Source organism: Chinchilla lanigera, unplaced genomic scaffold, assembly GCF_000276665.1.
Source record: "Chinchilla lanigera isolate Chin_1 unplaced genomic scaffold, ChiLan1.0 scaffold00001, whole genome shotgun sequence".
NCBI lineage: Eukaryota > Metazoa > Chordata > Mammalia > Rodentia > Chinchillidae > Chinchilla > Chinchilla lanigera.
Genome location: NW_004955402.1, coordinates 42,917,638 through 42,945,045, shown reverse-complemented (window position 1 = coordinate 42,945,045; position 27,408 = coordinate 42,917,638). Strand labels below are relative to the sequence as shown.

The 27,408-nt window shown below is 36.4% G+C and overlaps 1 protein-coding gene across 1 annotated transcript in view; it reads right to left on the bottom strand.

The window, feature by feature from the left end:
- Malt1 (MALT1 paracaspase) overlaps positions 1–25,566 on the bottom strand; it is a gene marked incomplete at its 5' end in the record, with an annotated part of 49,394 nt that extends 23,828 nt beyond the window's left edge. The window contains 8 exon segments of the mRNA XM_013511043.1: positions 942–974; positions 3,722–3,748; positions 7,564–7,596; positions 8,170–8,266; positions 8,674–8,852; positions 9,399–9,558; positions 12,254–12,375; positions 25,400–25,566. Of these exon segments, the coding sequence (XP_013366497.1) occupies positions 942–974; positions 3,722–3,748; positions 7,564–7,596; positions 8,170–8,266; positions 8,674–8,852; positions 9,399–9,558; positions 12,254–12,375; positions 25,400–25,566 (818 nt within the window).
- Between the last annotated feature and the right edge of the window lie 1,842 nt (positions 25,567–27,408).

Below are 27,408 nucleotides of genomic sequence, written 5' to 3'. Positions count from 1 at the left end.
GCTGGTTCAGTTCAGCTGGGTGTTACAAATTGACCACCAGTTGTCAATCCACCACAATAACTTAGTAACTGACTTTTAACATTTCACCAAAGTCATCAAATCACTTCTTTAGTAGCTACACCCAGTGGATAAGTTTGTGAAATTATTTTACCAACTTCTGCTGGAATCAAGGTGTCAATTACTTCTACTCTCTTTAAATGTTAATCTGGTAAAATTTTATGGTATGAATTTCTTAGATCTTCTGTTTCCTTGGTTTTCTCACATATCTTTTCTCCAGGGCATTCTTTAAATGCAACTATTTATTTCCTTCTTGTCCTAAATCCTCCTCTTCCTACTGAAGATGGGAAAGCAAACTCTAAAGCTTACTGCAATCTCTGTGGTGCTTTCCTAATCTCTACTCTACCAAGAGGTAGTGTAAATCACTTTTTCTTCTCTTGCACCTATGCAACATACACATCTTTTTGTTTATGTGTTTATTTACATGTTGCCAGAACCCAAAATCACTCCACAGAAGTTAACTTGGCCCCAGAAATGGAATTTGTAATCTTTTTTTTAGTGGTACTGGGGACTGGACACAGGGCCTTGCTGCATGCCAAGAAAGTGCCCCACAACACAGCACACTCCAGCCCTTTCTAAATGTTTGAGACAGGGTCTTGCTAAGTTGCCCAGGCTCGTCTTAAACTTGAGATTCTCCTGCGTCAGCCTCCCCAGTAGCTGGGATTACATGGATGTGCCATCACACCCAGGTAATCTGTAATCATTTCTAAGCCTCTTCTTCTATAATTTCTTTTATAAATATCAAATATAAAATTTGGTCCCAATGTTATTCAAAGGTTTATAAATGCAATCGAATTAAAAAAGCTGAAATCCCTTCATGGTCATCATAAAATAGAGTTAAATACCATAATTGTATGTAATTATGCATTTTAAATTCTACTCACCCAAAGATTGGTCAGTTGTTTGCTCTTTATTGTCTATACCAAGATAAAAAAAAGATGTTATTAAAAATATTTTGAGAGCTAAAGATATAAGAAAAGCAATGAATAAAAATATCATCAGCATCATTAAAGTACAGTAGAAGGGCAGGGACTAGAGACTGGAAAGGGAAGCAGGAGTGCAGAGAAGGCAGACAATGGGCACTAAAACACAGAGGCAGAAAGCAGTTCTAATGCTACTTAGCACAACATGGCAACTATAGACTCCCACAACTAAAATTCACAATAATGGGAGGGTTTGAAGGTTCCCCAAACATGGAAGACATAATACTGAGGAGATGGCTATGCTAATTATCCCCATATGATCTTTACACATTGTATACATGTATCAGATAACAACACCACACTCCATGAATAGGTACAAATGTATGTCAATTAAAAAATTTAAAAGGAAAAATATATAATACAGATGCCAATAATTAACTTACAATTTTAAGATTTTCAGATTTTTAAAAATAAAAACATACAAGGACAGAGGATTGGAATCAAGGTGAGGTAATAACTTTGGTAACTGACCAACATGGGGTAATAATCTTTAACATTCTAGTAGCAAGTACAATCCAAAAACAGTGATGATACTCAGAGTAAGTAGCAGCAGCTGTTGTTGATGCTTACAGACACGCTACATGGCACTACTCTACATCCTTTCTATCAGATTTAATTAAACCTCACTCCACCCTACCAGATAAAGAAGCTGAGGCAGAGAGTGGTTAAGCCATTTGTCCAAAATTCTCTTTTTTCATCTTTTTGAGACAGGGTGTCGCTATGCAGTTCAGGCTGGCCTGGAGCTCACTTTGTAGCCCTGGCTGACCTCAAACTCGCAACCATCCTCCTGCCTCAGCCTCCCAAGTGCTGGGATTACAGGCGTGCACCATCATGTCCGGCTTGTCCAAAATTCTTAAGGTAGTAATAGCAAATCTGGAGTCTAACTTAAGGAGTCTCATTCCAGATTCTATGTTTTCTGTTTATCTTTCCCCTTTGCGATATGTGGGGTTGAATCCAGGGCCTTCACAGTGAACTACATTGGTAGCCTTTATCTGAGACAGGGTCTCACGGAGTCACTAAGTTGCTCGGCTTGAACTTGGAATTCTCCTGTCTATGCTTCACCATTACTCTACATAATACAAAAGCCTTCTTACCCTCATGCACCACCAGGAAGAGATGCAAGGAAACAGCAGTCCACGGTATGCCCAGTATTACAGAGAGGGTAATTCTGTTTGCATGTTTAGTAACATAAATAGGCTATGGGAATCGATCACATAGATTCCCCACATATCACTTTTTTGCAAATTCAATTTCTGATATTTCTGAATCTTGAGGAGTAAGGAAAAAGGGGCCAGGAAATTTTAGAAGCTTAGAGGTGGATATATGCAAATTTTTTTGTGAAGTGACTTTAAAAGGTTTGTTAAAGAAGGGCAAGAAGTAACTAATTTAGGAAAAGGGATTCCATTCAGACCTAGAGACACAATTACTAGGATGGTTCAACAGTATGCAGTACTGGACGCTTGAAGCACTGAGGCTTTGTATGAATTCCAGGACACTCCAGCAAGGACAATGACATGTTGGTAATGGTGACTTTTTGTTTTCTTTAATTTACTTATATATAATCAGTACAGACCAAACAGCACTTGCAATAGCAGATGTTTATTAACCAAACATGAAACCAGGCAAACTGGGGCTAGAGGTGTAGTTCATGGTACATGCTAGTATATATAAGGCTCTGGGTTCAATCCCAGAACTGGAAAAAAAAAAAAAAAAAAAGAAAAAGGAAGAAAAGAAAGAAGGAAAGGACAAGAGAAAAAAAAAGAACCTAAGCAAACTAATTATGGCGCTAAAATAATAATGAGATATAGCAAGGCTTTCTACAAATATTACGTAAGTGTCTTGTTAACATATTCTTTTCTTGCAGGCATTGTACCATGAGCTATATCCCTGGCCCCTTCTTATCTCTCTCTTTTTTTTTGGTACTGAACTCGAACTCAGGCCCTTGAGCTTCCAAGGCAGGTGCTTGTGCCTCTGAGCTATATCCCTGATACCCTCTATATTCTTATATAAAATTTTATTTTCAAATTTATTCACAGGTTCTATCACAGTTTTTCACAACGCCCACAAACATCATATTGATGTCTTCTGTCTGTACATATCCCTCACTACTGATATCCCTCTTATCTCACTTGAAGGCTTTCCTTTTAACTTAGTGCGTAAGAAATCTGTTGTAATTAAAATTGGCCTGGACAGTTCTGCATACGCCTGCCAACAGTAAATCTGTTAAAGGTCACTGACCAACCAATGTGCACAGTGCCAAGTCTTCGCATTTTGCCTCAGGTGAAGGAACCTACCCAACTACTTCAGATGTATTCTGTCTGAGCAACAAGGGCTGAGGTGTGACCAGTTCAGAAACATGACCTGTCACTCTTTCACGCATGCTTCCATCTTCCAAATTAAAGATCATGCACTCTCCCCTTTAACCTCCTTTGTATAATATAAGGAGTAACATACAATGATAAAAACATTGGCATTTTAAATTGCCTCATATTATGTTCCACCTTTGTGGTTTTATAACCAAGAATATTTTTTTCACTTGTAAGAAACAGAAATTCATAACAATTTCAACGTTAAATTATAAACAAAAAAATGCTACTAGGATGAGTATAGTAAAAAAAATGTCTAACTTATTGCTTTCAACAAGTTAAAAATATAATACCAAAAGAGTTTATATTACTCACCAGGATGGCCAAAATTATTTAGTTCATCTAAAATAAAATGAGAAAAAACAGATTAAATAATCTCTCAACTTAGCACAAACAAAATAAGACTAATAAAACTGATCTTAAATCACATGTTATTAATTTAGAACTTCTTAAATTAAATGAAGAAGCCATACAAATACTGAGAACACTGTTTTAGACTTCCAAGCTATTGTTGCGCTTACTAAATTATGAAAAGATAAACTCATTCATTATATGCTCCAAGTTTACTCTAGTCAATCAATTAAGGGACAAAAATGGCCAACAGATAGACCTGTCTGTGGCTTCAACTATTAACCTGTTGAAACTAATTAATAATCTCAATCTTTTGAATTTTAATTTTTTTTTTTGTCTTTTTTGAGGCAGGGTCTCGCTATGCACATCAGACTGGCCTTAAACTCACAACAACCCTCCTGCCTCAGCCTCCAAAGTCCTGGGATTACAGCCATGTGCCACCACACCTGGCTGTCAATCTTTTTTTAAAAAAAAACTTTAATTTTAGAACGTAAGATTAACAGAATTATTTCAGGATAGAGCAGAGGGTTCCGGTATATCCTAAACGGAATTTCCCTACTATCTTATGTTTATATGATATATTTATCATGACTAATGAACTGTTCAAATTCCTTTTTCAATGCAGGACTCTATTTAGGATACCACATGCATTTACTATGATTCCTTTGGTTCATCTTGATTATAACCGTTGCTTAGATATTCCTTGTTTTTCATGACCCTGACAGTTTATAGTAGTAACTGGTCAGATATTTTGTAGAATGTCCCTTAACTGGGATTTGTCTCATGTTTTCCTCATGGTTATTCATGGTTTCTCAAGATGTGATGTTCTTTAGAAACGTAGAGTGGTTTCAAATTTAACCTGAACTCTTTGTGGGTTTTCTTTTTTTTTGGTGCCGGGAATCACAAACAGGACCTTACTCTTGCCAAGCAGGTGCTTGTACCGCTGAGCTACATCCCTGACCCCCTGTGGGTTTTCTTACCATGGCTAAAGGACAGTTAAGCAATCCAAGTAAATATCAATGACATGACAGCTTCTATTTTTTCTTTACAAATTTTGTGACAATGAAAATAAACACTGACACTATATTGCCAAAGTTATACTACACATAAAGCATTACAGGGGAACTTTATATTCTCATTAATACCTGAGAGTCTAAGTGGCATCAACCAATGCAAGGGTTATGCACAATTTCCCCCACCTCTGGTATTACAGACGAGACTCACTTCCAGTTGCTTAGGTCAGCACTTTCTTCCACCTCTCTTCCATGAGGTTGTTTCATATATTTGTAACACACTTAAATGCTTCTGTCATATTCTGCACTCCATCTTGGCCCACCTTCTCACCTACTAATGATTTTTAAATTGTACATGTGTATTTACCGTTACGGTTATACAGACTAGCTTCAGAGTTTCCCTGAAACCCTCTGAACTTCACCTATTCAAGCTCATCCTGTCCTAAACCAAGACACTTTAACGAAACACAAAATATTCAATAGAGGGCGTTGTGTTCTGTAGGTTAAAGAAGAAATAAGATACTGTTCATAATACGTGTCAATCTACCTTCAATTTAAAAAAAATTCAGGGGCTGGGGATTTAGCTCAGTGGCAAAGCACCTGCCTGGCAAGTGCAAGGTCTTGAGTTCAATTCCCGGTACCAGAAGAAAAAAAAAAGAGTAAAAAAAATTCAATTTAAGTAGGTTTTTTTGAGAAAAAAGTTGCATCTGGTTTTTCTATTTGAAACTTTTGGATTAACTTTGTCACCAGACTTTCATCTCTCTGTTTCTCAATATTTATTTGAAAATTATTGTTTAAGGTTTTGCTACTCAAAAAAAAAAATCAGACAGTGAATCGTGTAGGTGTAGAAGCAGTATCATAGGCATCAATCTGAAGGCAAACAGTCGTGCTCACTTAATTTATTCTTAGAGGTCTCTATGTTAGGAAGTTTTAAAAACCATGCAGTTAGGCAAAAAGGATTAAGGAAAAAAAGAAAAATATATGTATATACAAGACAGTTAAGATTGTTACACAGCCAGTTTCTCTTAGTTCATTAAAAGGAAAGTTTTGTGCTAATATTGTTTTTTTTTTTTTTGGTTTTTCTCTGGTACCGGGAACTGAACTCACGACCTTGCGCTTGCCAGGTCGCTTTTGCCGCTGAGCTAAATCCCCAGCCCCTTTGTGCTAATATTGTATAGACAAGATATCATGACTGTATCTTCTACTCTGAAAAACTACTAAGAAGACAACAATACACAATGTTATCAACTATTGTAACTGTCCTAATAACCTGTTTTGAAACTTGGTTTCATTGTTATATTTATCTTTTTTTAAAAGGAAAGAACTGGGTTGGGGGAAAGGAAAAAAGGAATACACACAAGATAGCTAAGATAACTGTACTACTAATTTCTATTGGTTTATTGAAAGGAATAGTTAATCCTTAATTGATCAATCTTACATGCCTATATCTGGTAATCTGAGCAACTATTTTGAAGATAACAGTATGTAATATAAACAACCATTGTTAATTTCCTATCATCTTGTTTTCAAATTGTATCTTTTTTGTTTTTTACTCTCTTGAAGATAAAAGAAACAAAAAAGAAAATGTAATTGTTTTTATTAAAACTGTTTTGTCTATACATGATTATTTATTATTAAATAAATTAGTAAGTATTTAAAAAAACCATGCAATTAGGCAAAAAGGAGTAAGAGAGCTGGGTGTGGTGGCACAAGCCTATAATCCCAGCAATTGGGCTGCTGAGGGAGGAGGATCACCATGAGTTCAAGCCCACCTTGGGCTACATAGTGAGTTCAAAGCCAAAGGGAGACCCTGTCTCAAAAAAACCTCAAAACCAAATAACAAACAATAAAAGAGGGTAAGAGAGGAAGAGATGGTTGATCAAGATTTCTTCATATGGCTTTCCTCATGTAGAGTTAATAGATTGTGGGACTGGAGCTCTTTTATGTAACAATTTCCATTTACAACTATGTACCAGGAATTCTAGAATTTCCAAGTGACAATGCAGAGATATGAAGGAAAGGAAAACCAGGAAACAAGATTTAACAGTGTTTTCTTACTCAATCTAAGTAGAGCCTAAGGTTATACGAGTTTGAAGAGGCAGCAATTGAAAAAATACTTTGCTATTTATAAACTCATTTTGCAAACCAATGTGACATCACACTATGAGAAAGTGATGTAAGTTTAATATTTATCATTATATCATCATAATTTAAGTGCAATGCTTTGGTTATTTAAAAGAAGTTAGAAGTTTATATTGAAATAAATTTTCAGTTTTGTTTACACATTGTGGTAAGGGTGACATAGTAGATAAGTCTATAGCTTATCAGCTTCAAAACAGCCTTATTAATATTATTTTCAGAATACTTAATATTTGATAAAACATGTTAAACAATAAAGCTGTCCTGAAACTTAGAGAAACCATATTTGCATTTGAGGGGCATCTCAGGAGGAAAAGAATAATCTAAAAAATATCCACAGCTATTTATTGTATAAATTTATGAAGATAAAAATTAACTTTAAGAATCTTTAATGTTCATTATTCCAAGCATGTTGTTCATGAACTTTGCTTTTATGTGCGCTACAAACTGAACAGTACTTATATGAGTTGTGTGTCAGTTTAATAGTGTCTATGGCAATTTATAAAACTTCAAGACTTATGGCTAAACATCCTTCAACTGAAATAGTAGAGCTAGTATTTTTTCCATCACTGCACTCAGTAAGCTAGAGCACTCCACCGTTTCCCAGAGTAATCAGCATGCAGAGGCTTGTCTTGAACCAAAGAATTATACTACCTTCAGTGCACTCCACTGCCTCATCTGTTCTTCCTTGTTTCAGAGAAAACAAATTGAATATTATAATTCATGACCTTAGAAAGGGCAGCCATTAAGTGAACAGTGAGATAAACATCATAGAAATATGCTGGCAAACCAAACAACATGCATCAAAACCTCCTACTAGTAACAACATAATGATAAACATTAAATATAAGTAGAACAAACTTCTAAATCAAATCATACAGTTCATAATGGGGATTATTGGTTAATAATCATTTTTTCCTTTACATATAAGATGGTTGTTTTTAAAAATGTTTCATTAAAAACTTTTTTTACCAAATTAAATTTTTTGTAACCAAAGCTTTAAAGACTGTATTTTTGCCATAAATATTTAAAATAAATAAATAACATTCATTTAACATTCATTTTAGTGACCTAAATACGGCTTTTTCTTTCTCTTTCTGGTAAGGTATGAATTTAGTACGTGTTTTCTAAAATTTCTATGCAAATAATATAATTCCTGAACATACAAACAGTATGAGACCACAAAGTAAAATTTCCTTTGCTTATATATGTCAGTTTATATATACTGCACTTTGAAGAATACTGAGTAATAGTGCTTACCTACGATGATTTCTACCTTGATACTGTCTTGACTATCTTGATCATTATATACATGACACCAATAGGTTCCTTGATGTTCCAAATCTACATAAGGTACCTGTATCAGTATCAGAACACATACATATTTCTTCTTCAATTTTAATTTAAATCAGCCTAGAGAAAACTCATCTTGTATTCAAAAATTTTTCAAAACATAACATTTCAAGACTTTAGACATTCTTAGATATCCCCTTTCATCAAGCTACATATTAACAAGCAAATGATATGGTTCCAATATTAGTCAATCTGGAACAGTCAATCTATTATTTAACATTTTAAATATTGAATTCTAGTATTTTTGAAAATATGAGAATCAATTTTAAATTACAAGAGGCTTGAAATAAAAAATACTGAAAATACTAAAACACCCTGAAGAATTTAAGTTTAGTGTTCACTTTACATTTTAATCACACCATTTACTTTACATATCAATCCAAAAATATAGCCCCCAAATCAACTACTTACCATGTATACCTTTTTTGTCTCATGTGTTAGTGGTGATTCATTTTTGAACCACTGATACTGAGGAATAGGGGTTCCAATAGCAACACACTGTAAAACCAACGTGGTTCCTGGCATTAGCTTCTGGGACTTCGGTTCAACACAGATCTGCAACTTGGATTCAGAGATATCATCCCCATTTTCTTAAATTAAAAGAATAAAATCTTTAGGTTAAAAATAAAAAACAAATTTTCCTATAATTAAAAAAATTGAGGGGTAAAAAGTTTACCCCTCAATCTTTATAATCTTTCATCAAAATGTAGCATTCCTAGGAATATTAAGAAATGTTCTGTGGATAAAAGAATGCTTTTACATTCTTTTGGACAAGTTTACAAAATTCTGAGATAAAGTTAGCAGGCAGGCATATTCAAGAAAACAGAAGTAATGGGGAGAAACTAAGCTTGTGCATGAAGAGTGGGTAACAGGCCATGAAAGCTGGCAGGCTTGAGGGGTTGAGCAGCAGGGACCAGACTGAGAAGGTTCAATGTCATCTTAGGGATTTGCACGTGCACACTACCACAGATAGAGACAAAGCACACAGGATCAAATCTTAGTAACTAGAGATACTATATTGGGTAAAATACATACATGAAAGTTTGGTACAGATTTGCTACTCTGAAATTATTTTAAAGTAAACATTTAAAATAAGGTGATCTACCAATCAATATTAAATATCTTTTGTAACTTACTTCGGAAGGTTTCTGTTAATTCTGCCACTTCACAAACATCTAGCTGTGACCACTGGCTGAATTCAAATGTGGAATTATTATTAACACGACAGACATAAAAGCCTGCATCCTTTACACTCACTGTGTTAAAAACAAGTTCTGAGGCATTTCCATATGGAATCTGTGAAAGAATCAACAAAAGAACATAAATGAATAACATAAAACTTGCTGCACAAAGTATATGATATCAGTATAGAGCTTTGAAAGCATGCCTTTTATCCTTGTTCAAGTTCTAAAATATTGTTAAGAAAAAAATATTGTTAAAATATTAAGAAAGATGGTAACATCTGAGTTACTCAGAATTGAAGTATTAGAAATCTAGTTTTTTATAAACCCTTAACCAGAAAGGTAAGCCATCCCTCATACACTTTCTAGAAGTTCACAATAGAAAACCATTTGTTCTGTCATTGAAACAGTTCAGTCATTTGATGTTAAAAGGATCTATGCCTGCTACCTTTATGAGTTCTGTAGCATATAACACACCACAAATGCCTCAATGGTGTACAAACAGCACACAGAATTAGACTGGTGTTACTTTCAATTCTAAACTAAATTAACTATGAACACACATTTTACCTGAAAACTCCATTTTCTCATCAGCAAATTTCTATAAAAGGATGGAGTCCTTAACCAAACCATACCCAGCTTCTTTCAAGGTCTGGATGGAAAGGGGATAGTGAAAACATGTAAGAGATGGGAGGGAATAGCCATCCAACATCTCCCAAGCTTTGTGTACTAGCCTTCTGTCACCACAGTTAGATTTCTTTCCTCTTTGCTACTCCCAGCAATTTATCAGCTCCACCCAATGTGGACTCCCTGCCACGGGGCTTCCCCAAGTGACTCATTATTATACCCCCTTGCACGTGTAATACTTCAACAAGCTTGCAGCTCTCCATCTCCAAACCCTCAGCAACTGAACTCAACTCTGCTCTCAGTAGGGGCACAAGAAGGGAACTTCACTGAAGATGGGCCACCTGGGACAGCAGGGTGCCCTCAGCAGTGCTTAACATTTCATCATGTTATCCTGCTAAGTCTTCTTTCCTTAGTGTGATGGGAATTCTCTCCTCTTCCTGGCAGCAAGTCACAAATCTATCCTTGTCCACATCTACTTGTATCTGCATGCACAGGGCCCTGGGTTCAATCCCCAGCACCACAAAAAATAAAATAAATTAGCAGCTCTAATTTTAGCGGCTGGGGATGTGGCTCAATGGTAGAGCTCTTGCCTTGAACATCTATTTATAATTGTCCTTTTCCCTCTAGATAAGATGGAAGATCTATCTTCTAACAGAGGCTACTTGGGCAGAAGAGCTGTGGAAATCAGTTGAAAGACCAGAGCCGGTGTGACAACTGTATTAAACTGAAGGTGTCTGGAATTCAACAGGTGCAGAGACTTCTTGGGCTTCCCTCACTGACTATAAGAAGGAACTTCTAAGAAATGAGGCTGCCATAAATTCCCTGTTGCAGTGGCTTTTACTCTCAGGAAGAAGACCAGAAAAACCTACCATAAATCCCCTTTCTAGGGAGTTTTATGGCCATAAAAAGAGGAAAGAACCCAGCACCTACATAAACAAAGATTACCATAAACTGTCTTATACTCTCCTAGTTCTTCTATAAACCCCTTGTCTACCCTGAAGAAATCTATCTGATATTCCCATAGAAGCTTCTTCCCTCTTTGTTCTACTAAATTAGATACATGAGCCTCTAACAACTTAGCAAGTTACTTTTTTTGGTAGTGTATTCATACACTTCTTCTCTTGTTAAGCTATCTCATTTCAGTTAGTTCACAGGCCTCTAGCACTGAACATAAGAGCATGAAAGAAAAGCTTTTCCTTCCTGACAATTTCATCCTCTCTGACCTTGCTGCTGCAATTTTCTTGTTTCAGCATCTATTTTTTTCCCATTTACTCTATCACTGTCAAAATTATACTCTAATACTTTCTTAAATAACTCAAACAATCCTCTCTTGACCCCAGAACGCCTCTCAGCTGCACCAAGAAAGCTGGCCACTCCTTTCTTCTTCAAATTCTTTGTTTTATTCTTCCTGGTCTCTTTGTTATTCCCATACTTTTCTTCATTATATAACTCTCAATGTTATCTCCCCAGACATCCAAAGAGCTTAAGTGATTCATCTGGATGTGTAATACGCATGTCAACTTAACATATCTAAAACCAAACTCCCGATTTTCTCCCGAACTGTACTCCTCTCCAGCATTCTCAACATCTCAGTATAAGCAGGTCACAGATGCTCAAGTGGAAAGCCTTGAGGTCACCCTGGATTTCTCCTCCTTCCTTCTCATGCTTCACATCTAATTTGCCGGCTTGGCTAACTCCATTTCTGATACACATACTGAGGTATGCCTCAAATCTACCTTCACTGCTGTATCTGAGTGTAGCCCTCAGCTCTAGTCAAGCCAAGCATTAGATGTCCATCTGTTCTTCTTGCTGTTCTCCACTTCCTTCAAGTACCAAGCTTGTTAAAAATATAATCCTAGGCTGTGGATATAGCTCAGTGGCACAGTGCCTGCCTAGCAAGCACAAGGTCCTAAGTTCGATTCCTGGTATCCCCCCCAAAAAATCCTATCATGTTACTTCCTTTGCTTAGAAACTTTAGTGGCTTCTCACTTTCTATTACCAACCTGTTCATTTTCTTCCTAACTCTTAAGTTACCAAAATGATTATTGAATACTTCAGCAATAACAACATCTAATAGACTCTTTAACCCAATTCCTAAAATCACACTTAGGAAAATAACTTTAACTAATTTGCTAGTTTTCTCTCTTCTTATATCAGAGAAATTAAAAGACATTAAAAATTACCTCTTTATTCATTTTGAACCACTGATATTGTACAAAAGGATGTCCAGTTGCCCGGCAACATAGTTTCACAAACTGTCCAGCCAACACTGCCTTTGATTCTGGGTTTATAGTGATCTTTATTCCTTTTAAAAAAAGTTAAATATAGTCATAAGAGTGAGGTTTTTCTTATTTATAAATCTGAAACAAAAATAAATATTTTGGAAATAATTTGCATAATTATCTTTGTCACAAATCACCCATTTATAGCTCTTTCTCTATCAGTTAATGAGCTTGCAAGGCTTTGATCTACTCCTGAGTGACTGGGGGAAAATTACTTGCCATATTTCTTCAATTCCTAGAGACACTTTGCCTCGACATTCTAACACTGGTGAAATCAGGGTGCACTTCACAACAGATGGCTCCAGGCAATGGTCATATCTCAGGGATAGCTTATATATATATATATATATATATAATATATATGACCTGATATATATATCAGGTCATAAATACTCATTTGGTTGGTACTTCAATTAAATTGGGCACACTATTTATAGTATAAGCATTAAATTTAAATGCCTATTATGGTCTGAATCTGTTGCCCAAAATTCATGTGTTGGAAGTAAAATCCTCAATACAGCAGTATTGGAAAGTGTTTAAGTCACAGAGGTTCTGCACTAATAAATACATTAATGCCATTATAAAAAGTGTCCATGGGAGCAGGGTCATTCTCTTCTGCTTTTCTCTTGTGGAACGAAGAATAGTCATCCCTGCTTGCCCTGTCACCTTGTACCATGTGAGGATACAGCAACAAGGCCCTCTTCACATACCAATGTCTTGAGACTTGGCTCTCCAAGCCTCTAGGACCATGAAAAATAAATTTTTGTTCTCTATAAATTACCCAGTCTGAAGCATTCTACGATAGCAGTAGAAAACAGACAAAGACAGTGTCACTGAAATGCCATGAAACGACTGTATTAAGGTTTAGTATTGAGACCCACTTTGGAAGCAGAAAGCACAGAGAACCAACAGTAAGATTTTTTTTTTTTTGTTTGTTTGTTTTTCTTTGGGTGCCGGGAATTGAACCCAAGACCTTGCGCTTGCCAGGCAGGCACTGTGCCACTGAGCTAAATCCCCAGCCCCAACAACAGTAAGATATTAACTTGATATTTGTGACACAAATACTCATATAAGGAATGAATACCAGCACTGAAACCTGGAAAATTGTTAAGAGCTTGGAAGACAATCCTGAATCAACAACAGAACCACCCCAACCCATACTTCTTCCTCTATCTCACTCCCATAAAGCATACACTGCCATCTTGGAAGGATCCTCAGGCAGCTCTGTGGAGAGGCCAAAGTGGTAAGGAGACTCTTAGGCTTCTGGTCAACAGTCAGGGAGGAAGTGAGGTCTCTTGAGAACAGCTGCATTAGTGAGGCATCTGAAAAGAGGGTATTCCAGCTCTAGCTAAACCTTCAGTGATGGGAGCCTTGCCCAACAGGTTGACTGACATTTCATGAGAGACCCTAACCTGAATTCAGGATCAGAACTCATGTGATCAGAACTCATGTGTATTAGGATCAGAACTCATGTGATAATAAACGGATTTTGTGTTAAGCTTGGCTTTGGGATAATTTATTATGCAGTTATCCCTGAATGCTTCTACCTCCTTTCTCATTTTACATGTGTATTTTATCTGTAAATCCTGTCCATTAAGCTTTTCCACGTCTCACCACCTTCAGTGCCAAGATCTTAATCCAAGCTACCATCTGCTCTACAATGTGTATTCATTCTTAAGGCATGTTCACTTGTTTCCTTGCTTCCAACCACTAGTGTAAATGTCTTTTTAAAACAAAAATTAATTTGTATCTCTTCTGTGATTAAAACCCTTGAATACTTGCCCTCTGTACCTGGAATAAATCCAGCTCTTTACCATGGATCACAAGGCCCCACATCAGCTGAGCTTTCCTCATCCCTTTGTGTCTTCCCTCTTGTCCACCATGTTCCAGCCACAAGGGTCCTCCTTTCTCTCACAAGCTAAGCAAACTTCTGCCTTTTTATTTGCCAGTCCTCTGCTGGGCTCCCCACCCAGATCCCCAGGGTTTCAAGGCAAGCTTTTTCCTTTCTCAGCATTCAGGTTTCTCAGTAAAATATCACTAGCTTCTCTGGGAAATATCTCAAAATTAGCTACTCTCCCATGGTTTTCTTTTACTTTTAGCTTCCTCTGTGTCCTTCGCTGTACTAGTCACTATCTGAAATCCCCTTTCATACTGCCTGACTTACCTACTAAAATAGAAGCTCTGTGCGAGTAAGAGCCATGTTTGCTTAGGACCAACACAGAGGATAGTACCTGGTGGTATATGGTGATACAGTCCATGTTTAACATGTAGCTATTAGATGACTGTGCACACTATAAATTAGTACAGTCACAGTTTACAGTCTTATATCCATGAGGCATTTTTCTCTCTAATCTTCAAAATAACCATACAAGGGATGAATCAAATCTACATTACAATAGGAAAAGTAATTTGCAGAAGGTCACTCAAAATAGCTTGAGTAAATTATTTAACTGCTCTTCTCTAAAGGATTATTTTTTTCCCACTGTAAACATGGCAGAACCAGGATGCAAACTTAGCTTTTCTTGACTTTAAAAACGATGCTGTAGCTATCCCACTCATTCTTACAGTTACCTCTGCGTTAATCCCACTTCTTCCATAGTAAATTTATTTACTGAAGGAAACATGTTAGGTAGAAAACAATTTTGCACCATAACACTATTCACAAATTTATCATGGCAAATATTCTCTGCCAGTATAAAAAGAAACAAGAATTACATAAATTTAAAGACTTTCTCTCTATAGACTCTCACAATGGAATGAATGACTTTATTGGGAGAAGATAACATGGCCAAGATGTTCCAAAAGGTATGCTTCTTTGTGAGGGACAAAGACTAATGACCTTTAATGTGCATTCTATCTTATTTTATAAATATACCCTATATCAACAACTTTAGCCAACCAGTCTTCAATAAACAAATATATATGTTTTTACTTGCTCCTCTAGACTGCGCATTGAATGATTTGGAAACTGCCCCCGGTGAGAAGTCACAACACCTCCAATTTTAACCATATTTTCTTCTTCCACATATCCTTGAGTGACAGGAAACCCTTGGCCACTCTTAGGCACTGCCCACTAGTCAGAAGGTACTGAACAAACATTAGGAAAAAATATGGTACAGTGCTATGGAGTATGTACCAATGCACACAAATGAAAGTTTTATTTCACATGATGAAAACATAGTTTCCTGTCAAACAAGCATATTTTCAGATAACATCTGCAAAGAAATCAAGAGAAGTTACTTGATTTCCTGTTAGCCTGGGAGAATGTGATTAGGTATGGTGGGACTAAGGATTGTGCTGTCAACACATGTGTGCATGTACACACACACACAGATACCTGACAGTAAGCAATAAAACAAAATTTAAAACACTGTTGGAATTACAAGATAAGGTAAATTAGGATGATTCTTGATTTGACAAAAGGATTCATCACAGGTTCCCTTTAAGTTATTCTCACTCACAATGCATTTAAATATTGATTTAATTCAAACACATTTTCAAAAAAACAGATCTATTAAATATATTGAGGTGTTTCTACTTAAAAGTCACTTTTTCTCTTTAGCTTCCATTTACAATGTGCCTCTCAAAGTTATTCTTAAGTTTTCTAAGTTCTCACTGAGAAGCAGCTATGTGCCCTACAGTATCCTAGAATAAACACTCTTCCTTTCCTTCCAGTACTCTCCTTCCCATTATACAGCCAATGTATGTCCCTGTAGTCTTTTACAAGTCAATTTATATTGCATCCACTGTGGCTGTATCTAATGTCCCACATCACATCCCGTGTCCTGCTACACTGTCCAAGATTGAACACTGAACATGCAAACACACATTCTTTCAGGCTGCATTTATCTGTCTCTTTCTGTTTCTAATTTTTCCTTGTTGTTATTCCACCCATACCATCATTTTCTCTTTTTCAAATCCTGGTATTTTCTTTTTTTGTTTTGTTTTATTTTTTGGTACTGAAAATTGAACTCAGGGCCTTGCGCTTGCCGGGCGGGCAGGCACTGAACTGCTGAGCTACATTCCCAGCCCCGTGCTATTTTCTTTTTGGGAAAAATTGTCAATTTTCTGATCTCCATGAAACACGGAAAGTCCCTTATAAATATTATATTTGAGTACTTTTCAGCTTATCAAGAAGGAAAACACTGAAATATATGCATCAAAGAAGCAGCTGACTTAATAACCTATAACTCAATTTCTCAAACAACCTAGAAATTTTCTATCTTTTTTTGTCTTGCACTGTTGAGGACTGAACACAGTATCCTGTGCATGCTAGACAAGGCCTCTACCAAGGAGCTACATCCTAGCCTATTGTTATCACCATCATCATCATCATCATCACCATCATCATTCTGAGATAGGACCTGGCTAATTTGTGTAAGCTATTTCAAATGTTTTATTTTCCTGCCTCAGCCTTGTGAGTAGCTAGAGCTGTAAGAGTGTACCACCACTCCTGTCTTCGTTATTTTTTTCTCGTTGCTGGGACAAAATACCTGACACCCAAAATTAAGGAAGGAAAGGTTTATTTCGCTTACGGTCTGTGGAGGTTTTAGTCCATACTTGGCAGATTACAAGGCAGAGTGGCACATGGCAGAGGGCTACAACTCATGGTGGCAGAACACAGCAAAAGCAACAAGCACTAAAAGGGAGGAATGGCCACAAGCAGCCTCTTCCTCTCCCTTACATACATATGTAAACTATCCACCCCAGGGCAGGTGTAGCTCTCACACCTATAATCAATCAAACTCTAAAAGCCTGTCCCATGGCCACATGAGGCTTTGGGGGGACACACAGACACAAACCATAACAGCTCCTGACTAGACTTGGCTTTTAATCCCAATTTGGTCATTAACTGTGACTTTGGCTGAATGATAACTTCTGGAAAAGCTGATTTTCCACATAAATATTTGCTAGTAAAATGTAAATGTTCACAGTTCACAAAAGAATGAAGATACGAAGTAAAGGTATTTTGGAAACAAAAGAATAATATTTAATAGTCTTTTCACTGATCTTAAGAGATAGAAAAAGTAATAAAAATTAGTATTGGAAGCATAACAATGAGTATGCTACCTAAGATTGAAAGAAATATGAAATAAAAGAGGTGGGGCAAATGGAAAAGATGCCACTGAAACCACACAATCTTATCACACTCCTCTGATGAGCAGCCTCAGTGAGGCAACTTTTGTATGAAGAATGAAGTAACATGGCACTATCACAAAACCAAGGCTGCAAAGAAACTTGGGCTTCATCCTAATGAAACCCACAAGGATTTAAATACCTTTAAATACTGCCCATTTTTAGCCTCTGCTTGGCCAATTCCAAGTAAAAGCATTACTTTTTAAGGCAACAATTATGTGATCTATATAAAACTGTGCCTAAACCTGCACACAAGATGTTTTCACTTAAAACAAAGAAACAAAAACATCTTGAATTTTTCCTCTAAGTTTATATACATTTGCTAAGAATATAGATCCCAATATTGGTGGCCTTGGATCAGGGTTTTTTTTTTTTTTGAGACAATGTCTTGCTATGTAGTTTAGGCTGGCCTTGAACTCACTATGTAGTTCAGGGTGGTCTCAAACTTATGATGATCCTCCTGCCTCAGCCTCCCAAGTGCTTGGATTACAGATGTGCACCATGGTGCCTGACTAGGGGTCAGAGTCTTTAAAGCTTAAATAAAATAATAAAAATCTAAGAAAATCATTGCAGACCTGTGGCTCAAGATAATTTTAGCACATTCATTTAACCACCCTTCAGTTCCCACTGAGATAACCAAGGAGAACAAAAATAGGGAAACCAATTTATCAGTGCTAGAGAATGGGGATGGGTATAACACATAAAAACTAGGAAAAATTTCTCTAACATACAATTCAGGAGCCATGAGACTGAGCACAAGCTTGCCAACCCATGTCCTCTGGAAAAGTCCAGTGAAAAAGAATACAGAAAAAGGAAACTTTGGATTTATGGGTTTCTTTAGAACATGTATATTAGGTCCCAGAACCTGATATTCATCTAAGACTTCATGTTCAGTGACCAATGAAGCTGGCTCCTAATCATAGGAACTGTTTAGAGACAAGAGAACACTCATTGTCCTAACTACTTCTGAGCTACCAAAACAAACACGTATATAACAGAAACTTGGGCTGGGTATGGTGGTGCCCTCTGCAAATCCAGCACTCTGGGAGGCTGAGGTAGGAGGATCATCAGTGAGAGTTCTGTCTCAAAATAAAAAATACAAAAAAAGGTTGGGGATGTAGATCAGTGTAAAGGCCCTGCATGCAATCGGGAGAATTGACTTAGCTTCTTAAAAGACAAGAAAGCTCCATATGACAGTTATTTTTTAGCACTTTCTCTGGTTCTACAACAAGTGGAAGGGATTATGATGGCAAAATATAAAAGCTGTTTCATTAGTCAGAGTAAGTCTATAGTTTCCCTTCTCCTTGTATTTGGACCTAAAAGTCCCATTCCCAGTTCTCTGACAGAACTCATCTTACTAATTCCCAGCAGATCTCTGTCTCTGTCTCCCTGTCCATCTCTCTCTAATCAGAGCAAACCACCAGATTTTCTGTGGAATAAGAACTCATGGCCTTCTGAGAAATGGCATTAACATTAGAATATCTCTGTTTGTTCTTTTCACTAAGATGCAAGGACACAGTATATTAAAAAGGAAAAACTGGAGCACAAATAAATTTACTTTATATATACAATCGTCCTGGATGTGGTATGTTTACATTCCCTGCTAAACGATGACATTTCAATGGTCAGAAACTACTGTTTCACTTATCTTTTTTTTTTAGTACCGGGAATTGGACTCAGGACCTTGCGTCTGCCAAGCAGGCACTGTGCTGCTGAGCTATATCCCCAGCAATGTGTTTCCTTTATCTTTGAATTCACAATACGTAATGCCTGGGGTAGTAAAGGTATTAGAATATAGAATGTTTACTGAATGACTGAACAAAATCACAAATTAGTTGATTCTGTCAGAGCTTTCATTCCTAACAGCAATGGTTTTTACTTTCAATCTCATTATTAAAACATTAACTTTATATATAATTCTTGTATTTCCTTATTGTGATGCTCAAGTAACAATCAAGTCTTACAGATACTAGATGCCTAATATGACATAAAACTTTATAGAAACCATGCTTTAGTGGTGATGTAGAAGCTGTTTTCATTTTTCCTCTTCTCCCTTCCAATGCACAAAAATATTGTATGGTATCATCTTGACAAAGCCTGGGGCCACATATCGGAACAATCTGTACAGGGTAACACCGACAGGAAAGGGTTAATCTTATTATTTGGAGAACAACAGAGCAGGAGTTTTCAAAAGAAGAGTACTGATGTTTATTAGGGTGATCTGCTTAATTTCTGGCTTATCAAAAACAAAATATATTGCTTTAAAATCTTTGGCAAGTTTTTATACAAAAATGAATATATGATTCAGTCTTAGTCAAGCATTGTTTCATATATGTGAAACTAAAAATTGGGACCTAGATCTCAGGCACTATAGTGATCACACTACAAATTTTAAGACTGTCTCAAAACAATTCAAGACACCATTACTTCATGTAACTCCTACCATGCTGTGAGGTGATAACACTCCACTCATTTTAGAGCTAGCAATCAAAGATCAAAGTAATTAAGTATACTTTCTGAAAAAGAGAATGAGATACAAAAATCATATTTACCTCTTAAAGAGGCTTATGTTTCAGAGGCTTTGGTGTTCGATAAAGTATAAGAACTTAGTAGTGAAGTTAGTGCCCTGGACTGGTGGATTTTCACCTTCACCATTACTGGGTACTTACTATGTGAGAAAGTAGGAATATAAAAATTAATAAATACCACCTGAAGTTCAGTGTTTTGTGACATGCTACAGTTGTGTAAGGGGGGTATCTTCATTCACAGCTACTCCTGGCCCATACCTCTTGGTATGAGGACACAAACAAACAAAAGCCAAGTATTCAATACACTTTTTAATAACTCACGAAGAAAATATTTATGGGAGGTTTATTTTACTATCTACATTTGGCCTGGTAAGGCATGGGATGTTCAACATTCCTCTTTCAAAATCCAGGACCCTTTCCATCTGGAGTAGATTTGTTTAGTTACATTTTGAGCACCTGTTACCTCTTTTTCCATCCAACAATTCTAATTTCACTGGGTAAGCCATGTGGTTCCTGGAAAGCATACTCAACCTATTCTACTTTTGGCTATCAGCAAGGCAAATCAGCACATTCCACGTCCTTGGCCACAGGAACAGATTTAGGGACAGGCATTTAAACGAAACTAGTTAAATAGAATGAACCCTCTGATTTTTCCTACAATGCTGGGAGAAAGATGAAAGAGCTCAGGAAAAGTTAGTAGCATCTTGGGTTTTGTGAAGCATCAGTTCTGGAAGGAAGCCAACGCCAACAAAGGAAGACAAAGACTAAAAACCAACCAACTTCCTAGAAACAGGGTTGTTCCCTGCCTCTCATGAAGCCCAACATGACTTTTAAATCAGAAATTATACATTCTCTTTAACACTAATTTGAATTGGGATTTCTGGTACATGCATTTGACAACTCACCAATTTACTTTCTGGGCCTAAAATTTTTCATGTTAATTTAAAAATATATCATAACCAACTTGCTATATAATGAAATGGCATACATCAAAATCATATAGAATAGGGAACATCAAGTCCTTAGTCTATGGCCCTTCCAGGCTTGGCTGGTGTCTCTTCTTTCAGTACAAATGAATCTCTGGACCTGCAGGGCTACTGCCATCAGGCAGTTTTGACGTCCTTCCCACCCTGACATGACTACAGCTGCAGCTATAGAAAGGAACAACTGCATCCTGTTCCTCACCTAACTTTGGAAATGAGAAGACTCACTCAGTAATTTCTTTACCGTTGATTCTTTTTATTAGTACATGTTTGTAGTACATAATGATCACATTTATCATGGGGGATAAGTACATGTACATTGTACATCTTGATACTTTTTTGTCCTCTTCCCTCATTTACCAAAGCTGTATTTCCATTTTTTTTCTTTAAATCCTTTTTCCCTTCCTTCCCCCTCCCCTAATCTCGCTTCTCTTCAATGTTAAAACAAGTTACTCCTACTTCCTAATATTTCTCCCCCATTCTGTTCCTTATTTATACTTTGGGTTTCTCATACAAGTGAAAGATGTTTTATATATATATATATATATATAAAGCTTGTGTGGCTGATTTATTTCACTGAAGGTTATAGTCTCAGGGTGCAACCATTTACCTAAAAATGCCTCAAGTTTGACCTTCTTTATGGCATAGTACTCCATTGTATACATTTTATCATTCATCTGTTGATGTTACACAGTGTTTGAAGATTTAGTTATTATGAATTGTGCTGCTAGAAACATGGGTATGCATGTATCACTGTAGCATGATGTCTTTAACTCTTTTGGGAAGATATCTACAGGGAAATAACTGGGTCAAACGGAACCTCTAGTTTTAGTTTTTTGAGGAATCTACATGTTGATTTCCATATTGGCTGTACCAATTTATACTCCCATCAACAATGGAGATGGGTTCCTTTTCCCCATGAAGCTTAGCCAACATTTGTTATTGGTTGATCTCTTAATAACAGCCATTCTTTCTAGAGTAAGACAGAACCTCAGTTTTGCTTTAATTTGCATTTCTCAAATGGTCAGTGATGTTGAGCAGTTTTTCATATATTTATTGGCCATTTGTACTTTTTTTTTTTTTTTTGGTTTTTCTCCGGTACCAGGAACCGAACTCACGACCTTGCGCTTGCCAGGCAGGCGCTTTTTGCCGCTGAGCTAAATCCCCAGCCCCCATTTGTACTTTTTTTATCTGAGAAATGTCTATTCATTTCAGATGCTCATTTCTGGATTGGATCTTTAAATTTGGGGGGGGTGTGGAGTCTGATATTTTTGAGTTCTTATATATATATATTTTGTGTGTGTGTGTGTGTGTGCGTGTGTGGTTTTTTTGAGACAGGGTCTCAATGTGCAGCTCAGGCTGGCCTTGAGCTCACTTTGTAGCCCAGGCTGGTCTCGAACTTGTAATGATCCTCCTGCCTCAGCCTCCCAAGTGCTGGGATTACAGGCATGCACCACCATGCCCAGCAGTTCTTTATATATTCTTGATACTAATCTTCTGAGGGGTAGCTGGCAAAATTTTTTTCCCATTCTGTAGGGTATCTCTTTACTCTGTTGGTTCCCCTTGATGTGCATGTTTTTAAAATTTGATGTGACCCCAGTTGTTGACTCTGTAATATTTCCTGTGCAACCAGGCAAAAAAGTCTTAGATCTCTGATCCTTTTTTGCTTTTAGTGTAGTGCATGGTGACAAATATGGATCTAGGTACAATATGGCATGTGTAAAGTCAGTTTTCCCAGCACCATTTGTTAAAGAGGCTATCTTTCTTTCAGCAAAGTTGTTTAACCCATGTGTGCCCGGAGCTGTTTCTGTATCATCTATTTTGTTCCACTGGTCTTTGAGTCTGTTTTTTTTTTTTTTTTTTTTTTTTTTGCTAAGATCACGCTATTATCACTGTAGCTTTATAACTTGAGTTCCAGTATTGTGATACTCACTGCTTTACCCTTGTTGCCCAAAATTACTTTTACTATTCTAGGTCTCTCCTTGTTCCACATGAATTTTAGAATTTTCTCTAGTTCTGTGAGGTGTGCTGTTGGTATTTTTGTTGCAACTGCATTAAATCTGTGTAAGTTTTGAAAGTATAGTTATTATATTGGTTCTGCCTATCCAGAACAGGATTTTTTTGGTACTGGGAATTGAATTCAGGATCTTGTGTTTGCTGGGCAGATGTTGAGATATCCCCAGCCCTCTACTTTCTGCTGTCCTTTTCAAACTCCTTTTGCAGGGTAGTATAATTTTCACTGTAGAGGTCTTCTACTTCCTTGGTTAGGTTAATTTCTAAATATTTCATTTTTACTGATGTTACTGTGAACATTATTATTTTCTTAATTTCTCTCTGGCTACGTGATTAGTTTATAGTAATGCTATTGATTTTTTCTTTTTCTTTTTTCTCCAGTATCGGGAGTTGAACTCACGACCTTGCGCTTGCCAGGCAGGCGCTGTGCCACTGAGCTAAATTCCCAGCACTGCTATTGATTTTTGAGTGCTGGCTTTGTGTCCTGCTATGCTACTGGATTTAATTATTAATTCTAGGAGTCTTGGAGTTTTGGGGGTCTTCTACGTAGAGGATCATATCATTAGCAAATGATTTAACTTCTTCCTTTCCTATCCATACTTCTTTTCTTTCTTTCTCTTGCCTAATTACTCTCTGGCTAATGTTTCGAGAACTGTATTGAACAAAAGTGGTGATATGGACATCCTTATCCTGTTTGTGATTTTAGAGGGAAAGCTTTCAGTTTTTGACTATTAGTATGATATTGACTGTTGGTTTATTATAGATGGCTTTTATCAGGTTGAAATAAAGACCTTTTATATGTATTTTCTTTAGGGTTTTAAATTACGGGTGGATGTTAAATTTTGTCAAGTGGTTTTTCTGCATCTATTAAGATGATCATGTGGTTTTTCTCTTGGTTCTGTTAATGTGGTGCATTACATTTATTAATTTGCATACACTGAAACAACCCTGTGTCCTTGGAATGAACCCTATTTGGTCATGGTATATCATCTATTTGATGATTTGCTACATTCTGCTTGCCAGTATCTTACTGAGGATTTTTGCATGTATGTTCATTAAAGAGACTGACCTTTAGTTCTCTTCTCATTAGGTTGTTTTCTGTTTCAATATGAGGGTAATTCTGGCTTCCAGGAATGACTTTTGGGAGTACTGCTTCTTTCTGATTTTTAAAGTTTGAGGAGTATCAGTATTACATCTTCTCTAAAGGTCTTGTAGAATTTGGCAGTGAATCCACTGGCACGTGGGCTTTTCTTAGTTGGCAGTTTTTTAAAATTACTTTTTCAATTTCACTTACTGATAGTGGATTACTCAGGATTTTTATATCTTCTTGATTCAGCTTTGGTAATTCGTATGTATCTAGCATTCTATTCACTTCTTGAATTTTCCATTTCCAGGTTCTCAAAGTATTTAGTGATGAGCTTCTGGATTTCGGCAGAATCCACTGTGATTTTGGTTTTTTCATTTCTAATTGCATGAATTTGGGTCTTTTCTTTCCTTGTTTTGATAAGGTTAGTTAATGTTTTGTCTATTTTGTTTAAGCTTTTAAAGAACCAAGTCTTGTATTCATTGATTCTTTGTATATTGCGTTTTGTTGTTGTTGTTTGTTTTAGTTGCATTAATTTGTCCTCTGATCTTTATAATTTGCTTTCTTGTACTTGATTTGGGTTTAGATTGTTCCTGTTTTTCTAGAACCCTGAGGTGCATTATTAGGTTATTTGTGCATGTTCTATTTTTTCTGATGTGGGAATTCACTGCTATAAACCTCCCTCTTAGAACTGCTTTCATTGAGTCCCATAGGTTCCAGTACATCATACTGTCATTATCATTTCACTGTAGGAACTAATTTCTTCTTTAATTTCCTATGACTCCCTGATTACTCAAGAGGGTATTATTTAATTTCCCTCTGCACAGTTTCTGTGGTGTCTTTTACCAATGATTTCTAGTTTCATTGCACTAGGAAGAGATAATATACACGAGATAATTTCAATTCCTTTGTCAATATTGTTTTATCAGGAAAAATTCATATGGTTGAATTAATTAACATTTCAACAACATTATGCTGGTAAAAATTTAATACATTTCTGTTCTATATCATCTCATCCATGTGTGTATTTTTTCATTGTATTGGCTGTACTACTTCAATATATGTTGTAGCAATTTTACCTCTAAAGATTTCAGTACATAAGTGGCTTTTAAAATTATAATCCAATCAACATTTATGCATTTTTATTTGCTTTTTATGCCTTCATTGGTCTCAAGATGGGAAAAAATGAAGTTCTATACATTTATGTTTCAAAGACGTTTGACCCAATTTACCTGGACAAATGCGATGTTTCTAAGATTTACTTCATGAACTTCAAGGTAATATTCCTAAGGGAAAAACCTACCTGGGGGGCTGAGAAGCTGAAGAACCTCAGTGTGCTCCATAGCCTGCAAGAAGTCGCTCAATTCTGTGACTGTACAACCTTTTTCACCCATTAGTTTCAGTAAACACAGGCTTGGGCTTCCTTCAGGCTCCAATACCTTAAGAGAACATTGCTCCAGGTCCAGACAACTGAAAACAACAGATTTAATTTAGGTCAACAACTTTAGTGTGCATGTGGGTGTGTATGTAGTAGTGGGGATCAAAACCAGGGATTCCCTGCCACTGAGCTTTATCCCCAGTCGTTTCTTTCTTTTATTAGCTCATATTGCTTAGTAGAATAATGGGTTTCATCTTGGCATATCTGTACATGCATAGAACAGACAGGTTCTTACTAAGCTGCTGAGGCTGGCCTCAAATTTGTGATCCTCCTGCCTCAGCCTGCTGGGTAGCTGAGATTTCAGACATGTGACATCATGCTCAGCTTCAAGTCAATATAACTAGGCCACAGGAGGTACCATAAGGAATAAAGTACAAGTTGGACAGTAGTGAGAAACTATTTACATTATGAATGTTAATGCCTTTCCCTTCTTCATCATTTGCTCTTCTCTTTATTTCCTTCTTCCATTCAGTTCCCATTATTATTAAATCAGAAGAATGTAAGAGAAAATTTAGCCTTAAAGTCATCAAAATTTCTGCCTATAACTTGAAAATGGTGACTAAGAAGAGACTGTTTCCTTTCCTTCTCTTTGAAGAAGATAAAAGCATAAGATAAATCAAAATGAAGGCCCTAAGGGGTTAAATTGTGCTGTCTGAAAGGAACATGCCATTATCCCTTAGTGCCCAAATTATAGCAAATGCACATATGTAAATTGAGCTACTATTACTATGAATGGAGAGAAGTCAATTACTCAAAAAATGACACTAGATAGAATAATCAATGTTTCAAAGTTAGCATAAAAGATTTAAAATGTCCAAGTCAAAGAACATATATGAGAAATAATGTAAGCATTACTGTTTTTTAAATATAGAATATGCGATTTATAAAAATAAGGATGCTGTATACTAAATATACCTTATGATTTACAAGTTCATCAATGTCTGACATGTGAAATTAAGCCATCTCATCAAATGCAACCAAGTGATACTTTAATTGATTACATTGATACAGAGAACATTAAAAATAATTTAACTTTTCTTTCCCCCAAAGAACAAAGATCAAATTGAAATAGACTCATTTCTTTTCCAATACAAGAGGCATAGAGAAAAACAAGATTATCTATATTCTTTCATTTTACTGATTTTCCGCACGGGCACTGTCTTTCAGGTATGGTGATACATATACATACCCAACTTTTATCTTTTCTTAGTTATATTCCTGTAAGTGTGTGCTTTGAAGTGGTTTCTAGAAGCCCTAATTTGGAACTTTTGATTTATTTCTAAAAATTGCCTTATTACTGAGACAAATGGTCTTTGTTTTTAAAAAAATATATTTTTGTTTTTACTTTTAGAAATATACAGTCAAACAGAACATATTATACAGGTTTTGGGGTACAAACCATTTAGAACTACTTCCAGCTTTTTCTGTTTTTCCTCTTGGTATATACACTCTCTGGAATTTTCACTAATTCAATTTATTTATTAATCACCTAAAATACATCACTTTTTCCAGGTATTGGAGGAGACAGAAGCAAACAAAATTCCCTATCCGCCTGAATTTTTCATTTGAGAGCAGAAGGACGGATCTCGTGCACACACACACAGGCACAGATATTCTTGTGTTATGTATCCACCCATCCAGTGACCATAACTGCTCTGGAGAAAACTAAAGCAAAGCCTGCAGACAGGGATGCTCAAGCAGGTGTAGGAGGTAATTTAAGGATGGTAATCAGTGAAATCCTCACTGACAGCCTGTCTCTTAAGGAAACACTTGAAAAGATGGAAGAGTAAAGCATGTGGCTATCTCTGGAGATCATCTTAGCCTCAGTAAGCAGCAGGTACAGAGATCCTACGATGTTCAGGGGAAAGCAAGAC